Source organism: Lipophrys pholis (genome assembly GCF_963383615.2).
Source record: "Lipophrys pholis genome assembly, chromosome: 12".
Classification (NCBI taxonomy): domain Eukaryota; kingdom Metazoa; phylum Chordata; class Actinopteri; order Blenniiformes; family Blenniidae; genus Lipophrys; species Lipophrys pholis.
The window spans coordinates 20,566,567-20,586,579 of NC_137641.1; the positions used below are offsets into that span (position 1 = coordinate 20,566,567).

The 20,013-nt window shown below is 41.3% G+C and overlaps 1 protein-coding gene across 1 annotated transcript; it reads right to left on the reverse strand.

The window, feature by feature from the left end:
* Positions 1-9,350: 9,350 nt before the first annotated feature.
* On the reverse strand, positions 9,351-18,407 carry LOC308117556 (TBC1 domain family member 10A-like). Its single transcript, XM_080476502.1, has 9 exons — positions 17,715-18,407; positions 15,263-15,362; positions 14,682-14,789; positions 13,787-13,893; positions 13,591-13,705; positions 13,346-13,411; positions 12,713-12,902; positions 12,322-12,476; positions 9,351-12,127 (listed from the first exon to the last, which is right to left on the reverse strand). The coding sequence occupies exons 1-9, from the start codon at positions 17,888-17,890 to the stop codon at positions 11,738-11,740; spliced, it is 1,407 nt and encodes a 468-aa protein (XP_080332628.1). The 5' UTR covers positions 17,891-18,407; the 3' UTR covers positions 9,351-11,737.
* Positions 18,408-20,013: the final 1,606 nt, after the last annotated feature.

The window sequence follows — 20,013 nt, forward strand, 5'->3', positions numbered from 1 at the left end:
TCAAAAATGACCCATTTACTTTATTAGTCACTCATTTGCTGACATATTCGATTACATCACTTTCTGTTTTTCTTTTCTACATTTCCCAGATCTCTCAGATGTCTCTAAAAACACAAAATCACCCACGCCCTGTTGAAACATGCAGAAATACAAAGCAATGGTGGCTTTAAAGTGGGAAGTTTGGAGGATTTATTAATTGAAGAGTCAGTGGTTTTATGGATCTGAAGATGAGGAAGGAAACTCAACACATTCAGAAAATAACTCCAGATGTCCAGGACATTAAAACATGAAGCATTTGAGAAGATAAATGTCTAAAGTCTGTGTTATCCTGCAGTCTAAACACAAAAACTGCAGAAAAGTCTAAACCTACATGTCCCTCCTCCTGCAGGGAGCAAGGCGGGAAAACACTCTTCCTCTTCCTCTGTACTGCTACTGGATCCAATGGTGATTCCCCCCCCCCCCCCCCCCCCCCCCCCCAAAAAAAAAACTATGTGAAACAGTGATGTGTCAGAGAACAGTAGAACAGTCCAGGAACAGTGCGCTGCTGTGCTGCAGGATTTAGAAAGTGACTGAATATTTTAACTCCCACATGTAATGTGAACTTTTTTATAGAGCTTTATGGCTGTCCGAACTTCACAGAGTTTTTGGAAACACAAGCCCTCTGCTTGGTTTCAAGGTTGCAAAAGGCACACACACACACACACACACACACACACACACATACATGTGCACACACACTCGAAAGTGCACAAAACACACTACCGAGTTTGACATGTTCACACACTATGTAACAGCCATGACTACACTGGACGCAATACAATAAGCTATTGTAACCTCAAACCGAAGGTCCCGATGCACATGTGCTTTTGTCGTTAGTCTCAATTATATCAGGCTATGAGGTCACCTGCCTGTGTGTGTTACCACATAACATCCCTTACTTCTTCTCACTCACACATCCTATATTAATGGAACGTCTCCATTGTACGTTGCCTCATTTAATGTGTCAGTGCCCACAACAGAAAACATATGTTCCTTTATATTGCTTCAAATAAAAAGCTTATCGTTTGTTCCAAGTTTGCACATTGGAACTGTCGGTCGTAAAGAAGCAACACATCTGAGGGTTTCTAGCAGAAGCGACCACCGCATACTAGTTGATCCAGTAAAGAAAAGCAATCAAAGAATCACAGAAGAAAAATCATGAACGTCACATCAAATTCTCTTGACAACAGCAAATAAAAAAAACATTTCCTGATTTGACTAATTCTCTCTTTGAGCCTCAGAATAGTTACAAACCTGATCCTTTGTTCAAGATTGGCGCCGCTGTGGCTCGGTCAACAGAGTGGATTGTCTCTTAATCAGAAGGTTGTAGGTTCAAATCCCCACCTCCCCCTGTTCGTATGTTGAAGTGTCCTTGAGCAAGACACTGAACCCCAACCTGCTACCAATGGATGGATTGAGTGCCTTGCATGACAGCTGCCTCCATTGGTGTGTGTATGTGACCATGATTTGTAGTATTTAAAGTATTTTGAGGTTAAGTGAAATCCATTTATCATTTTATTAAGGTTAATTATTTTTTTTAAAGGGCCAGAAATCATAACTCGGGTTAGTATGGTTACCTAAGTTAAGCTGAGTTTAAACGTTGGTTGGAATAAATGATGGGTCACGCAGTGGTGTAGTGGGTAATACTCTCTCTTCATAGTAACAATAGCTCTGTTTGGGCTTGAAGGCTCTTTTGTACAAAGTTTTCTTCCACATTCCAAAACCATATGTTCAAGGTTAACTGGTGACTCTAAGTTGTGAGTGAGTGTGACTGTTTATCTCTCTGTGTTTGCTGTGCGATGGACTGATGGCCTGGCCTGGGTCAACCTCGTCAGCTGGGATCAGCTAAAGCCGCTGAACAACCCAACAAAATAAAAAAAGAGAACTCATCTCATGCAGTACTGAAAATGATCCACATTTTGTTTACAGCAGTTTTGATACTCGGTGTGTCAAAGGTCCGATGGTGACATGCAACGTGGTTTTAAATGAATAAAAGTCAGCTACACACGGCAGAGTGTCTTAATGTTTCTCTTAAGTGTTATTACAGACCGCCTGCGCTCTCAGCCCAGGCATGCCGCCTCTCTCCTGCACGCCTGCACCACCCACCACACCCCACCTCTGTGCATCCTCTCTGACGCCCCCCACCCCCCCCAGTTTCCTTGCCGGGGGGAAAGAGAGGACTTGATGGACAGGAAGAGAGGAGACAGTGGGGATGTGACACAACAATGGCAGGAAGTGACTTCAGATCAATACAGATTAGTACACAACCGCATCAACACTGCACGGCCGAGTGAACAAACATCCCCGGTGAAGAGATAAACATGCAACACAAACAGCGCCAAATGAACTTTACAAGGCACGTAGGACAACTTAACGCGACACTACAAGACATGGAGTGAGAGAAAACAGGACTGCAGTCACTGAAAACATAAACAACCAACAGATCAGTTAAAATGACTACTATCCTAGTTAAAATAGTGTTTTGGTATATAATTTACAACCAAATGACTCTACATTGAACAATAAAGACAGATTGCACTTCTGGATGACATTTCAGCCGCTACCAATAGTAGGAAACATTACTATTATTTAGGAAAATAACTTTTACCACAAAGAACTGCTGCTGCTGCTGCTGCTGTCAGTATTGTTATGGAGTTATGGAGAATTTCTCTCGGTATGTCAGCTTTATAGACTAATGATACGACATGATTTGACAGCTTTAGCATCAATATCTGGCCACAACAACAACACAGCTTAATAACACACTCAGCAAGTCAATATTTTGCCTGCCACTAGAGTCTTCTGCCTGAATGCAACTGATTCTTTGAAATAATTCCTGTCGGCTGGAATTATTTTCAAAGTTAATCGGCACAAAATAAAAAAAAAGATTGAAATACATGCAGACCGAAACACTAAGGCACATCAAGAGATTGTCAAACCTACAAAAGCGGCAGCACGTTGTGTAGAAGAGATCTTCAGTTAGAGAGAAGTTTGTTGAACAGTTCAAAGGTCACGACAGGGTCCCCCAAAAAAAGAAAACCTGATAGCTTTGGAGTCTGTTTAGTATGTAACCAGTAGCCGTGTTAACCTAACATGAAACACTTTGAAATGAAAAGGAAAAGACACAACATTGTGGGAAAATGGGTTCTATTATAGCTGGTTTCTTAGATAATGACAGTTTGACTCCAAAAGAAGTGAAAAGACTTAATCTCCCATTGAGAATACATGCTTTTCTATATTATTTTAACTGTGAGTTTGTTAAGTGAACTTATCTGCTTGATCTTTTATACTACACTGCTTTAGTCATTCAGCTGGGCCAGAAGTACCTTTTCATATCGCCTGAATTCTAAGCCGCATAAATCAGTCCCACAATGATTCATTTATCATTCAGCTGGTATTCTCCTGTAATGGAGGATTGGGGCATCCCCATCTGGAACCAACAGGTGTGAGTTATCTCTTTCCAGCTACAAATCATAACCCGGCAGTCAGAAGCTGATGCATCTGGGATTATTCGGGCTGGATGTGCAGCTACTGTTATCTTGAGCGCAGCCGTAACAGGGTACACACACGCTTCCTGTCCACTGCCCATTGACTGAGCATCTGTCTGACCCTCGACACCTTCCAGTCGGCTTCCTGCCCCGCACGTGCAGCTCTGCTACTTGAAACGATTCATCAAAGCTGTTTTTCAGAAACACTGGAGGGTCTAATTGTATATCGTGGGCAGGTTGATGTGCATCACGCCAGCTTTTGTTTTTTGTTGTTTACGTTTGACTAAGAAGGAGAATGGTCGTGTTTAACGTGAAGCATTCATCAGTGATTAGTGAATCCCTTTAGACGCATCAAATAAATAAACCATAAAATGTCTTTTCCCTCCATATCAACCCCCAATCCAATATAAATTAGCATTACTCTCCCATTAAAAAAAACCTTTTCCATAAAATCCTCAATAATTACGCAACTCTGGCTTGTCCTTGTAGTGTGTATCTGATCATTGACTCAAACTGTCACAAGCATTCATTTGAATGGAGAATTACATTAGGATTTACTTTTTTTTTTTAAGTGACTTTAGGCACACAAAAGTAGATTTTAGAATGCCTGTCTCATCCAGCTAACTCACAAACTCTAAAGTTATCGCAGGTGGAGTTCCTCAAGGAGCCGTCCTGGGTTTCTTGGATGTACTCTTTTTAGAGGCTATAATAGAGACGGATTATATTTATATGAGGCTCAATGTATTGATGAGTATATTGGGGTTGCAACCCAAGTTTCAAGCATTGGTAGTATTATTTTTGTATTTCAGTCCTGCTCTTGTCCTCCTATGATCTTCCACTGGCATGAACCAATCATCCACTGTTTTATCTCCCTACTTTCAGACTATTGAAAGAACTCTTGTTCTCCGTTTTAGATGCTGAAACATTCCAACACTTCTTTCTGTCACGTCTTTCTTTGACTGACTCGTCGTCTTTCGTCCTCCACGTGTTCCTCCATGTTGCAGTGACCTGCTGGCCCCTAATTAGTCCTCTGGGACTCTCGTGTCATCAGAAAAGGGCTCCTGCTGGTGCCCCAAAGTTCAAGACCTGATAATGACTTTTCTGACCTGGATCTGAGATTATGGAAAAGTATCTCTCTGAGGGGCGGGGCAAAGCTTTTTCCTGATAGACCTTTAATTTTGTCTGGTTTTACATCTTTAAATGGCTCTGAAGCACTTAGAAACATCCTTTCTCACAAGTTCAAAAGAAATAACGCCATATTTTCCAGGGTTGTCTTTATTTTCTCCACACATCTTGACTTCTACCCCTACATCGAATCACCCCATTGGGCAGAGGGTCTGACAAGGGATGGCAGGTGGTTATAAAGCTGCAGACCCTCAGTCCTTGTTACCAAAAAGCTTTAGAGGGGCTTTGCAGCTCATGAAGCCAGACTATAATCTCCCAGACGCTTCACACATATGGCCTTGTGAGATCATCCACCTCACTGTAATCGCCGGCCCCCATAAACAGCCCCCGGAGTAGAAAGAGTCATCACGTGTGGCATATCTGATTACACAAGCATATTACTTGAGTGCGCTGCAGATATGAAAACCAACCAGAAAGAAAGAGGTTAATTTTGTCTGCGAAGAGGAACTGAAATCATGCAGCGTATTTGAATCCATGTTCAGGAAGCAGAAATGTCCCCGATGTTTAATTCAGGGTCCACTTCTCTTTGCCATGTCTTATCTGGTGTGTCCATAGTCTAGAAATGAAATCCCTATTGCTACGGGAACTCTTCAAATAGTTTCTGTTTTGAAAACCTCATTTATGAAAAAGTTAAAACGCAGTCAGGAAAAGCTCTTTCAGTGAAGTCGTTTTATTTTATTTTAGTTTTTTTTTTTAAGGAACCGAGATACAGAATCCTTTTGGGTTGATTTTACATTAAAATGCAATTTAAGAAAGAAAATATACACACAATGGCACAGGTCAATATCAAAACAAACTGGAGGAGCATTTCGTGATTTATTATGTTAACTGGCAGCATGGCAGGGTATTCAAGTATTATAAGAGTAGGAGTATTTGAAAGAAGCAGAGGATTTCAGCTATAAAAAAAAAAAAAACGGCGACGCACTTACTCTGAAAATTGTGAAAGAGTTTTAGACAAGTGTTTCTCAGCGGCTCATCATGTACAACGCGTGATATCAACAAAATGTTCAGTAGCGAGTGGGTTCACTCATTCTGATTGGAGTTTGTGGACAATATGCAGGTGGTGGATCTCCACTGTACTTTAAAACTGGATTTCAGGATCTATGGTTCTGAACTCACGTTTTCATGAGTATGACTCATAAGATTGTTCTTAAAATGTAAGTTTGATTCATTGAGATGCTAAGAGGAACTTTTAGTTTCACGTGGGTAGCTTAAAATACTAGTTTCATTACAAGTTGGAATGAGGTTTTTCCCTGAAATCAAAAGTCTTATTAATAGGTATTACTAGAATAACTCGACCAACCCGAACCCTGAAGTACAAACTGTATCAGTTATGAGTTGTTGTCTCCTTAAACAACATTCAAGAAGAATTTAATGAACTCAGATTTGTGTGGAAACTAAGAAACAGAATCTGTAACTTAACATCTTTCATCTACCGGATTACAAACTAGTTTAGGATCCGCATGTTTTTCCAACAAACTATACATTTAGTTATTTTATTACCTTTATCTTAATAAAACTTTGACTTTATTTATTGGTTTTTTAATGTCTTTCCTAATCACTCTGTTAGAATGTATTTTGAATGTGAATGGCCTTGTGCCTGAATAGCCCTACAGAAATAAACCTTGCTCGCTCTGCTTTTATTCTGCAGGTCATGGATCATTTTGAGGCTGCACAGTTTTAGCACTATCACCTCTTGGTGAGAAAGTCCCTGGCTCATGTCCAGGTTCAGCTTGGGGTCCTTCCTGCGTGGAGATTTCACGTTGTTCTCAGGTTTTCTCCCACAGTCCCAAAAAAACATGCATTCGAGGCTAATTAGTGAATCTAAACTGCCCGTAAGGTGCGACTGTGATCGTGATTGTGACTGTCTTTCTCTGTTTGATGTGTTCGGGGATTAACGGATGGATTCTACAGAAAAGGGATTGGTTCTATTTATTCCTTTATAATACTTTTGATTACTTGCTTCAGTGTGTGTTGAACCATTGGGGGTCTTCAGTCAGTGAATTAACCTGCTGGTAATCGAGATAAAAAAAACGATTGTGACTTTCCACGGTGGTATAATCCCGCTTGATAAAACGACGTGTTGTGTTTCTGTGTCCGACGAGTCTTAAAAGCTCATGCACGGCATTTCTCCAACTGGACTTCCTGGATCAGGTTTCATCTTCTTGCCAGTGCATGTCGCGACACGTCTGCACCAACATAGCCCCATATGTTGTTGGTTGTTGTTTTTTAAAAACACTGTACTATTTTCAGTCTGAACAAGGGTTCAGTGGCAACTTGGCCTCTGTGAAATGGCATTTCTAAGATGGGCGGGAAATAAATGGTGCTTATATTTTCTCAAAATGACTTGCGCTGTTATTTAAAGGTTTTTTTTTGGGCTGCTTGGCATTTATCATTCTACAGCACTGGACGTTATATTATAAATTGGTAAAAACAAAATCTTGATTAATATGAATACAAATACATGTCAACATGTATACAATAGAGTTCATTCCTCACTTGATTTAACTCAGTAAAACTCCCAGATATTTTAGATTTCTTACACAAAAACTGAAATATAATTGTTCAATTCTACATAATTTTAGCTTAGACGTCTTGTAAATAAACAGGCCAGTATTTTAAAATATTACAGTATTTCGTAAGATCAGACATAGCTAATAATGATAATCACAATTAAAACGTCAAAACATTTCCCCTTTTTAAAGTGTGAATGTAGAATTGACTGATTGACCAACTTTCAAATGATTTTCTCTGTTTTCAATGCCCGTACACAAAATATCCTGACTATACCTTGATGTGCTCCCATACCATATCAAATCTCAGTGTTTGGTTTATGATCCAGGGTCAAAGCACAACTCCAGGTTGCTCTTTTCTCTTTTGTTTCCACTATTAACAATCACGATTACAACGTTTTCTCATTGGGCTTCTTAGTTGCAAGCTTCAAATCCCGGAAATGGTTTTATGACTGTGAAACTCTTTCATATGAAACTGAAGTTTGTTTTTTGTTTTTTTTTCTGATTTCGGCTGATTCCCAAGTAGACTTTGAGGTGACAGCATTTTTAATGCTTTGTGACAGTTCGCTTGTCACATTACTGTAATTATTATAATTTTTTATTTTTTTTTAAATAGAAGTAATATTTGCTGTAAGCAAATAAATTCATATATTGATACTTCAGGTCAGGGAAATTAAGCTGAAGTGAGTACTTATTGCTAATTTGGTTTATTTGCACCATTTCCAGTGTGGAGTGTAGATTTTTAAGTTTGGATTTTTTTTCTTCATTTAAATGTGTTCATTAGTTAATATTTTAGCAAAATCTTTCTGCAATGAGATATGAAAAACATAAGAAACGTCTGTGAAAAGGTAATTATGTCTGTTTCTGAAGTCATATACATACAACATCATAAAACTGAGTTCATGTAGAAAAAGAAGAAAAATTCTCTGATGTTTTGTTTTTCATGAATAATATGCTCAAATTATAAACAAACAAACAAACAAATCCTTGAATATTTCAGTTCGTGTAATACATCACAATGCCATTTGAACTTTTACAGATGCGCCGGTGTCCGTGGTATTTTCTATTTTTTTTTTTGAAAGTACCAAGATGTTGACGGACCTCACGCTGCCTCAATAAGCAGCTTTTATACCACAAATACTCGGAATTCAGCTCAGCTCTTTTGCGAGCGCGGTTATATGGGGGCACGTCTGGGTCACGTCTCCTCCTCCTCCCTCGGCAGATTAGCCATAAAGACAAGTTCTTCTATTACACCCTCTCCAGTCTGGACTCCAGTCTCGCCAGTGTCACCGAGCACGGCGCAGGGGGAAAGAGGGGCAGGTGGGGGATGCAGGGCAGGGCAGGGTGGGGCGGGGTGGGGCGGGGCGGGGCGGGGTGGGGTTGGCTCAAGAAGGGGGCGGACAGGCAGCCATTGTTTCGGGATCGCAAGAAGCCCACAAAGGAGATGATGAGTCAGGACAGAAATGCAAAATCCCAGTGATGGAAACCACCACAGTGACGGCTGCGAAGAAGCAGGAATTCTCTTTAATGACTTCCACCAAGTGGATTGTCATCAGTGTTCCCTCATCCAGGCCTCCCCGACTTAAATCCCCACAGTGTCGAGAACGCCGCCGGTCCCAGTGAATTAGAATGTAAAGGACAAGACTCCTGGCCGTCATGTTCTTGGGGCCGCAGCTGAATGTGGTTATAAAGGGGGGGAGGGGGGGGGGGGGTAAAAAAAAAAAGCAGGAAGAATAAGAAGGCCTGTATGTGCGGCGCAAGAAGCCTCCATTCAGGGAGCAAAGAGCGAGTGGCTGCGCGAGGCGCTCTGGACCGCGCTGTGGGAATTCAACCCATTTCAGATGCAAATTCCTCAAAGAGCTGAAAGAGCCGGAGAAACAGGTGTCCGAGGAAGTGTGCTGCTGCTGCTGCTGCTGCTGCTGCTGCTGCTGCGTGGGCGCAGGAGGCGGGTGTGAGGGTGCTGAATGATAACGCAGGGGGTGCGTTCAAACACCGTTTGTTCGGATCTGTCTCTGGGACACTTCTTTTTTTTTTTTTTTTTTTTTTCTCCCTCTTGTCTCGTTTTCTTTGTTTAATGGTAAAAACAGGGACAGTTCAGGGTGGGGAAAAATGATCTGCAAGTTCAAACTGTTTTAAGTTTTATTGATTTGAAAGCAATTTGTTAAAAAAAAAAAAAAAAAAGAAAGAAAGAAAAGAGACACCATTTAGATATGAGATGATTTGAAATGAAAATGAGAAAAACATGAAAATGGAGTACATCCACAAAACGAGTTGCACATTTACAAGCCCCGGACTGAATTCCTTTTAAAATCAACTCTTTGAATGTGTAGAAATATCTAAATGATGTGACAGGGTTACCATCAGACGTTTTCAAGGTGTGGGAGGATGAACCCCTCAGAGCTTCAAGCACATCAAATCTCTCCTTTTCCCTTTTTGGATTTTTCTTTTCTTTTTTTTTTCAGATGTTTAGAAAACAAGTTGGTACATTTGCACCATTAACCTGACTTTTAATAAACTCTCAGCCTTCTTGTGGTCGTTAGAATTTAGTAAGTCTCTCTATCGTCAGTGACTCTTCATCTCTATTACACAAATTCACTTTTTTGTTTTTATTAAAATTATTGAGAGTTTTACCATCTGGTTATATTATTTTTCACTTTTTTTTGAAAACTTAAAAAAAGAAAAGGCCTGACCCCCACAGCTCCACCCTTTGCTTTACATCTTTCTATTATTCAGACGAGTACTGAAACACTTTTTTTTCTTTAAATGCACCAACAAACAAAGAGAACCTGTACAATCCCTCATCCTTCAGACCCAAAGCTTCCCCCAACAGACACCCGGGTGATGATCCGTTTGGTCATGAGGTCAGAATTGTACCCCTAAACATCTAAAGCCTCAGAGGACACATGGCAAGTTAACAGAGCTCCCAACTTATACAGGATTAAACCGGCACCATAAAGAAACACCTCCGGTTTTATACCCACAACCGTTTCAGCGACATGATGAACGGTAACTTGTGCGACTGCTTGTAAAAAGCGTTTATTCCTAAACTGTAACTGTTGATTGGATTCGCTATATATGATTTCTTATTTGCAGCAAAGGTGATTAGATCAGTGTCCACACTCAAAGCTAATTCATACATACATTTGCTTTACTTCATGGTGAAAATGTAGATTTTATTTGTATCGTCACAAACTCCAGCTTTACCTACTTTTTCTTGAATTAAAAATGTTTTACGTCTGACATTAAAAAAACAAAAAACAAACCTTCTTTCACCGTGTCATTTAACATTTTATATCAAAAGATCCACAAACCTTTATATTATAGTACAAAAAAAAATCTATTTCATCATTCTTCAACATTTACCATATTTCAATCACATGTCCATAAATATAAACTCTCTTATACTGAAAACAGTCCAACACTGTAAGACGAGTCGACTGACTTAATTTCCTTGGATTTTACTTTAGGAGCATTATAAATCTTTGGCTTCGTGACACAAAACATCCCTGCACCTTTTTTTTTTTTTTTCCCTTCACGTGAGATCAGTCCATGGTGCTGCTTGATGTCAGGACGCCCCCTAGTGTTCAGGGAGCGCACAGACGAGTCTAAGGAGCGCAGAAGGTCGAGACTGTGAAGTCCAACTATTGAACCGTGTGTCTGCGAATGACAGAGAGCAGCAAAGCGGGACGACTACAAATCTCTGCGTTGGCAATGTACAGACTGATAGAAGCAAAAAGGACGACTATTTAAAAACAAAACAAAACAAAAAAGGCAAAGTGCTCTGAAAGAGATTTCATCGATTAGGACAAAATGTGACTTCATTCCAAACAAAGCAGGTGATAAAAGCACGACTTTCATTTTAAACATCTGTACTGACATGAGAGCCAAGTCGCTGCTAAAAATCTGAGTTTCCTTCTGTTTCTAAAAATATACTGTACAGCCACGATAAAAGCTTTTGGCTGTACTTTTTAGTGAATAAGGTAGAGAATGTAGCAGCACGTATTGTTACTTGACACTAAAAATGTGTTGAGTAAAAGTAAAGTAGGAGCTTCTGAGCAGGCTGCCTGGAGGGAAAGTGTTTAATACCGCACATTTTGATAATTCCTTTTAGATTCCACTTTTTTTGTTTTATTGATAGAATTTATGAAGGTTGCATTGAAGATAAAACTTTGAGAGTCAAAGTGAAATTATCAAGATAATAATAACAATGAGAAAAAAAAAATCTTACAGCTTTAATTCTTATTCCAATTTAATTTATGCTTGAATTATTGTCTTCAGCCCAGACATTCAAACCTTCTCCTCAAAATGTAGGTTCTTATCCTATAGATTGTATTTCATCCCTTAATGTGTCTCTGATGCGGCTTTATACTCCTGCAGTGAATAAAAATCTCAGCGGCTTCAGACACGTGAAGCCATTATAAACCTTTTATCTTGATCTGTGAGGCAAACTGTGACGAGCGTCACCCCAGACCGACGGCTGTATGGAGTGACGTGTTTGTAAACTCTGTGCTGCTACAGGTAGGTGTCAAGTTCTCCACTGTTCAGACTCTCTTTGGACTCCACCTTGTGTTTGAGGAGCGGCGAGCCGTCGACTTGGCCGCCGTGATCAGCTGGAGACTGGAGGCCGGCTTTCTTCAGGTGTGCACCTTTAGCACTGCTGCTCCCCGTGCCGTTCGCAGGATACCCCCCGCCGGCGTTCGGCACAAGAGGGGAGCCTACGATGATGGTGGGGTTCTGCCTCAGGTCTTGTCTGCTTGGCGGGTCGGCGGCCATGATGGCCTTGGCGCCGTGCATCCTGGGAGGAGACTTGCATTGCAGATCTCCGTGAGTCTCCTTCCAGCGGCGCAGCTGAGCGTAGTGTTCCTTCTCGATGTTTTTCTCTTGCACCGGCAACTCGATGACCTAAAGCAGAACAGTCTTTATCAGTCTCAATCCATGCAAGGGAATGTCTGGCTTCTCAATTCATCACAAGTTAAATATTTGCACACTGCGGTCGCTGCAGCCCGAGGAGGGCAAAGTTGAGGAGGAGTCCCGCGTGCAGAAAGTCCGCTGAGTGTGTAGCGGGTTCAGGGGCAAAGCAATAAAGATAACGGTACCTCGTGCACCAGGAAGGTTTCTTGCACAAACTGCGGCGATATCGCTCGGAGCCGCTCCATCGTCTCATAAGGACCGTGGCAGGTCTTCAGCTTCTCTTGAGATCCCAGCATGCATTTCAGGAGCACCAGGCCCACTCTGAAGATGATCTTCACTCCTGAGAAGAGCGGCACATCAGGCAACATGGCAGCAGTATCACAATACATGTTATTTCATGTTATATCACCATGTGGGTTTATTGAAAGTGAAACTCTGATGCTCTTGTGTCGTGTGGCTCCTCAACGGACATATTCTCTGTTAAATGGACTCATCATGGCAGAGCAAAGCCCTCCTGGCGTCTCTCTTTTGAAAGGACACAAAGCGAATTTGGAAATATGGTGGGCAGCGTCTCACCCTCACAGAGGAACATGTCCCAGACACGAAGCACTGACGCCCACGGCAGGGAGCGGGAGAAGGCACACATGAACCACTCCGTCATGTACATGATGGGCTCCACCTTGTGCTTCTTTAAATGTTGGTGGGCCGTGGGGGAGACACGTCGCAGCAGAGCATACAGGATCTCTCCATCGAGCTGGATCGCCTCCTGAGAGAGAGAGAGAGAGAGAGAGAGAGAGAGAGAGAGAGAGAGAGAGAGAGAGAGAGAGAACAGACTCTTTTGTATTTCTATAATCTGATTGTGTGATTATCTTGCAGCCTGGTCAACACCTCATCTTATTAGGCTTTCAGAGTATCAGTGTCAGAGACATGCGGGCCTCAGAGGTCAAGGACAGCCAGTTACCATGGATACCAGAAAGCTGAAAACATCCGAGGTTCAGATTCCATAAACTGACGACAAATGGCTTATAATTGTTCTGTTTGGCTTTTAGAATCATAAAGCACTTTGAATGCAGACGCATTGTCTTCCCTTTAGATAATGTTGTGTGCAGAGGACAGCATGTATACACACATACAGGAACACACACAAAGTCCTAAATGCTGAATGTGTAACGTTGCTCCAGTAAAGATGTTCAACAAGGCTTGACGTACCAGTCCTGCACTGTAGTATCCAGGAAGGTATTTTTCACACATCTGGACAAGAACCCAAAAAGCATCCTAGGACAAAGAAAGACAAAAGTAAATAAGGATGAATTTAAGGAAATATCCATCACAGCTAACAACATTTGGGATGTGTATCCACGCAGAACTCCAACAACTTGAATACATTGAGGGCTCTCTGGAGTCTGCATGTTCTTACTGCCCGCATGTGTGAAGAATGTGTCATGTGGTTGTACCTCAGCGGGCATATGCATCAAGAGAACAGCAGCAATAGGAGCCTGAGCTTGACAATATCCCTCTTCAGGACGATGCAGAGTGTACGCCTTCAGCACGCGAAACAGGTCCTGTTGTCTACATGTAAACAAATACAGAAAATAAGCGGCTTTTACAAACGCGTCAAAATCCTCAAACTCTGCTTTGAGAAGTGCTTACCCATGACCGCCTCTCGCTGCAAACATTTCGTGAAAGGGGAACTGTCGATGAAGGTCCCTCTCAATTATGTCAACCCATTTGGGATCCCCTGGCTGCTCGTCCAGTTCCTAAAACACAGCATTTATTCAATTACCTTAACATTACAGGAAGTGTTTTCAAATGATTTCCTCCATTCATGTAATGTCCGAAATCACAGGCCTTGTTATTCACATCATATCACACACGTAAAATGTACAGTTCACTGGGACCTGATGCACTCCAGTTACTGATGCTGTTTGTGATTCTTGACATGTCAGTTCGCAGAAAGAAAACAAAGTGTCAGTTTGTGGTTTCTAGGTGATGCTGGTCGACTTCAAACACAATACATACACCCACTTAAAGCACTACTGCTCACTACAGCTTACTAACTGAAATCAGATCAGAATCAACATACTTTTGAACAATTTTGTGTTTTTAATTGTTTAATATAATGTCACTATTTCCCTATTTTTTATGGTTTTTTTATTTTTTATTTATCTATGAGGACCACAACGGAAATAAGTTATTTATGACTTTTTTTTATGTCATCCTCTGGTTTTCTTTTTTACGTGTCATCAAGATGATTAATATATTTTTGTATGCACATGTAGAAAATCCAAATACCTATAAATTCATTCATTCAAATCGCTGTCTGCTTTTGCTTTATATTTGCATTTAAATCGTTTTAACTATCAATTGATGCTGCGAACAGAATTTTAATATGCACGTGATTTTTGCTTCTTCTATGTATTTTTGGTAAAGCACCTTGAAATATGTCATAAAGCAAGCCTTGTATTAGAAGTGTGTCAATATGTATGTGTGTGTGAAGCACATACTGTAGGTACGTAAGTAACAGGGACCATGAATCCTCACTGACCTGGAACTTGCCCTGGTTTTGCTCCCGTTTCACTTTGCCTCCCGTGAGGTAGAGCCAGGCCCGGCCGCGCAGGGATGGAGGAATCCCCTTCTGACAGCGATCTTTCACCTGTTACACAATACATAGTCAACAAGTGGCAGAATTCAAAAATTATAAGGGAAACTATTATGACATATTGTAATACTATGAAGATACAAAACATACCCGAGTCATCAAATTAGCATATTTGTCCGAATATCTAACAAGCTGATTTATAGATCTAAAAGTCTAATATTCATTGTTGTTCAGAGTTCTGCATAACTACAGCATCAGGTCCTCAGACACACGAGGAAATATGATGGGTATAACATTGCAGCCATCTGACTGAGCTGGTCAAACGTCTGAGATGAACTGTGACTGACTGAGCATGAAGGAGAGAGGACATGGCAGCTACAAGCTACATTTATATTTCGAGAAGACAAATGCATGTCTTCAATCAAACATTCATTTCATACGACACATGAGCCTTTGTCAAAAGGAGGTTTATGTCTATATGCAGACCATTAAAATGTGCTAGGAAGATTTCCAGCTCATGAACGGACCTTCTTGTGCTTCTTCGCCATCCACTTGTCCCAGTTGTTGAGCATCTCCAGCCATTTTGCCTCCCGCTGCCTCAGCACATCAATATGGACCTCTTCAGCTCTGTGGGAAGAGGAAACAAGGAAGTTGGTAAAAGTTTTGTGATTTTGTCGCTCCAATGTTCCCCGCGACTTCTTCCACTCATAACATGGGGGTTTTGGTCATGGGAGGGGGGCGGGACATTGGCTCATCCCTTCCTTGTACATGCAGGAAACCGACCCTCAGACAAAGCAGTGGAGCACTTTGCCATCCGCAGCAAAACACAAGGAAAACAGGAAGCGGAGGGAGAACTTTCCCCTAGTTCAGTTCTCTTCACCTCTTCCACAAAACACTAACTCACCTCACCACAGGGCTGCTGTCATTTTGACATACACATATATCCGATGCTCTTATAGTAGACATACACCTCGCTTACTTTACTGACACATTCAAACAGCAACATTTCTTCAAGAAAATAATGACCTTAATCTTATCTAATAATCTCACACAGCCTGAGAATGATGCTTTATATTGTGTCTTCAAAACAGAACTAAAACACAAGTGCCACACTTTTTCAAAATATCGATTCAATTCAGTTTCTCTTTAAAATACATTTTAATCCATTTTCATTTCACCAGGACACAGAAAACTAAAATAGAATGAGACAACTAATAGGAGGGCCCGCATTCACGAAGCTGGGAATCAGTAAATAAACAGTAACTAGAAGAGCTTAGTGACACAGAGGAAATTCAGGGATTTAGGAGGAGTCTGAGCGGTGGGTCTATCTATGGATTCCATTCAGAATAATAATAAAAAAAATATATCTGACGATAAATTTTGAGCTTTTTCTGAGTTGATATTTTTGTAGATCAATAAAGGAAATCAAACACAGAAGAATGTGGTTTCACTTTGTTTGGTGCCCGTTGATAAAGCCACAACACTGATAATCATTTTTTTCCTGCAAGACGGCTTTCTTTTATTGAAAGAAGGGAAAATGTACCGACTCTTCACTCAGCACAAAAGTAGACACTTGGATATTAAAAAGTGGAAGTACTGATTGAACATTTTAGACAAGTTAAAAGAAAAACACATGGCAAGACAGCTCTCTCTCTCTTCTTAACATTTCTGGTGAAAAATGAAATATTGAACTCTTGACTAATACACGATTTTCAGTCATGTGGCTCTCAGCTGTCCCTGTTACAAATTAACTCGGCACTGTTCGGCTGTGGTCAAGTCCCAACTCTATTAGTTTAAACAACAAGCACTGCCGGTGACGCAAAGAGCATGCTGTTGTAGTGGTTAGCACTCTCAAATGACAGCGATATTATTCCCAGTTGGAGTCCAGGCCTTGAGGACTTTCTGTGTGGAGTTTTCATGTTGACTCTGTGGATACAGTATATGGTAACTTTGACTCCCTCCCACAAGCCAAAAACATATGGGGATAAATGGCTCTAGAATTGACAGTAAGAGTGATCTATCAGGGGCTCGTTGGTTCAGTGGCAAGTGAGGTGAGCTGGAACTTGCAAGATCATGTGATTAAAAGATTATTCCATTTGTCTTTTTGAGCAAAACACTGTATTACGGTTGCTCCTGGGGAGCCAAAACATGTGTTGCATCAATAGGTTGTTAAAAAAACAAAAACAAAAATAATATTAGACAGATCGAGAATATAATTTTCTTTTCATTTACATTTGTGAAGATCTGATGTGCTTCACATCCTAAATTTATTGAAGCAATACAAGCTTGAAAGCTGCGACATATACCAGGTAAGACATTTGAAGCTACATCAAATCAGAGGCCACAGGTCTCGGTATCAAAGTAGATTTTGCAGGTCTCTCATCGTCTAAATTGTTGCTCCTCTGTTGAACCAAAGAGGAGTGTACTGCTCTTGGTAAACAGACAGTGACCCTGTGAGCTTCTATCCATCCATCCATCCATCCACTCTGTGGGGTACAGGAGGCGATCCCAGCTGAGAGGTAAGGCCATTCACACCCTGGACAAGCTGCCAGTCCATCACAGGGCAAACACAAAGAGACAAACACACCCACACACATACCTAAGAGCGATTTGGAGTCAACACTTCAAAACATGTGTTTGGACTGTGAGAGGAACTCCGGGAACCTGGAGGGGAAACCCACGCACAGGGAGAACATGTAACCTCCACCCAGACAAAAAAAACCCTCATGCCCAGGATTGAACCAGGTAACCTGATGAGGTGAAAGTGCCAACCACTACCACGATGTGGACTCGAAACAAGGTCAAGGGGTGACAAATGAAATCTGGGGGGGGGGGGGAATTCCTGAAGCAGACTGGTGGGGCAGTCTGGGTGAGATAAAGAACATTTTGTCTTCATATCTACACTCCTCAGTGTGAGGACATGCTACCACACACCCTGCTGAGCTGAAGTAAATCAGAGTGGTGATATAGGACACTTACCCGGCTGCGGAGGCCTGCTGGGCTCCTCCTGAGAACCCGTACTTGTCCACATGGTTCTCCTCGTCAATGGCACTGCCGTTCACCCCTGGGTCGGAACCGCCGCGTTCCCCATTATCTGTCAGCTTGTCCGTGCCGTCCCGCACGCCCAGTCCATTTCCCTGCTCGGTTTTGGCCATTTAACTAACATTTATGTTCGCATAAGCTGCCCCGACTAGCCCGCGTTCACATAACTTCCAAGTTAAAGCAGAAACCCGCTGCAGGGAGATTAACCGACTGTCAGCGCCGCGAGCTGCGGTGGCTGGGAGGATCTACACCCGAGCTGCTAACATGCTAATGCTAATAACACCTCACGCACTTTGTTTCCATTTGAAATGTCGTCGCGTGAGCCACATAACCAATGTCGGAGTCACACGATGAAAAAAAAATGCACTGGCTGGATAAAGCGATACAGAACAAAACAAAACGCCGAGACTTTGATAGACGTTGAAGCAGCGCGGCGGCGAACTCCGAAGTTAACCTGCTAGCATCACAGAGCTGTCAGCTGACACACACACTCACACTCTCCTATCAGCCTGAATCTCTGCTGTCAGCAGGAATGTAGGTTAGCTGCCTGCAACAAGGAAGAGAAGCTCCCTGGATCAGATTAGTAAACAAAACAACCTCCATGGCATCCTGCGAGTCTCCGCTGCCCCCTACCGGTGGGAATCACATGCTCACCTCCAGTCGCTACTGATGGGGTAGCTGCTGCTCTCTCATGTGAGTCCATTGAGAATCGTCTGTGTGGGGACAATTATAAATATGTTTTTGTTTAACTCAAATCCATCATCTGAAAGAAATGAATAACAACATACACATGTAAAAGTTTGGAAAATGTGCATATGTAGGCTCTCACTATTCACTGAAGCAAAGGGTGTCAAACGTAAGCAAGCACTAAGCAAATGGTCCACATTTCTAAGCAAACATTGATGTTTCTTTTTAAAGCAAATCTTGTAAGAGTAGCGGACACAACGAAGCACTGAGACCTGAGCTGAGATATCAGTGATGCTGCCATAAAAGGTATTGTAAAAATAATAGCATGCATAATGCAACAGCTATGCCAAGAATTTTTAATTTTTTGGACATTTCACTTTATTTAGCTTGAGAAGGTATAATCACAGGTTCCGTTGTCCGGCCTGTAAGATCCAGAGAAGGAGAGCGACCTTTGCCTCCAATGTTGTTCTCCTCCTGAACTCCAAGGGTTACAGTAACTTTAAAGTTTGTGCAATATTGTCTCATGTGCTATTTTACAATGTTGTTGTTAGATGCATTCTTACTTTTCCTTTACACTGTGCAATATCCTTCTGCAAATTGTGCTGGTTTTTTTAATGGTAATATACTTGCTGTTTTATATGGACAATACTGCCTTTGCAACCTCTGCAGCAACTACTCATACTATTACTTGGTAGCAGACCTACCACTAATATATAATTTGCTTTTGCCCACGCACCTTTTTTTAATTTGTTTTTCTTCCTCTTATTCAATGTGCGGATCTGTACCCACCTAATTGCCCCTTGGGGATACATTTTATTTATTTATTCTGATTAAAATTGACTTTGAGATTGTAGCCATTGTAATTGTTTTCTTTCACAAAAATATCAATGTTTACATCACATATACTCTGCACCACAACAAAGAAAACATTTTGAAGTTTAAATTTAAAGCTTGTGGCTCAATTCTATCGGTTTGAATGAAATTGGTTTGCATATGGCCCTTAAAGTAAAATGTCTTTGACACCACAAAATTTCTATTATTAAATATTCTATCATTATTCCAAAAAACAAAACATCATCCCACCAACAAATTTACATCTTGTTTACACATTTTCCAGACATACATATCAACCCATTCTTTATACAGGTGAGTGGGAACCATATAATCACAAACACATTTTAACTTACAATGAGACAAAAACAAAAGTAGAGTACTCCTGTCACTCCCCTCATTATTTTCATCCCCTTCTTCTTTAAATGGATCTTTTCATAAATGTATTGTACCATGATGGTGCTCAGCCTGCGGCAACTTTGAGGCATTATCGAAGTCCTGGTTGCTTTGGTAGTTGCCCAAGTTGTCAGGGATTTTCTTCAGCCGTTGCTCCTAACCTTGAGGGGTTGAACTGCTCTGCATTTGTCAAAATTACATTTGCACATTTCAAGGAAACCAGCACTTTATACAATCGACAGCAGACCTGGAAGACTGTCCTTTTGCTTTTGAATGCCGGTGAGAGTTGATAGTGTTTGACTTCACATTAGGAAACCTAATT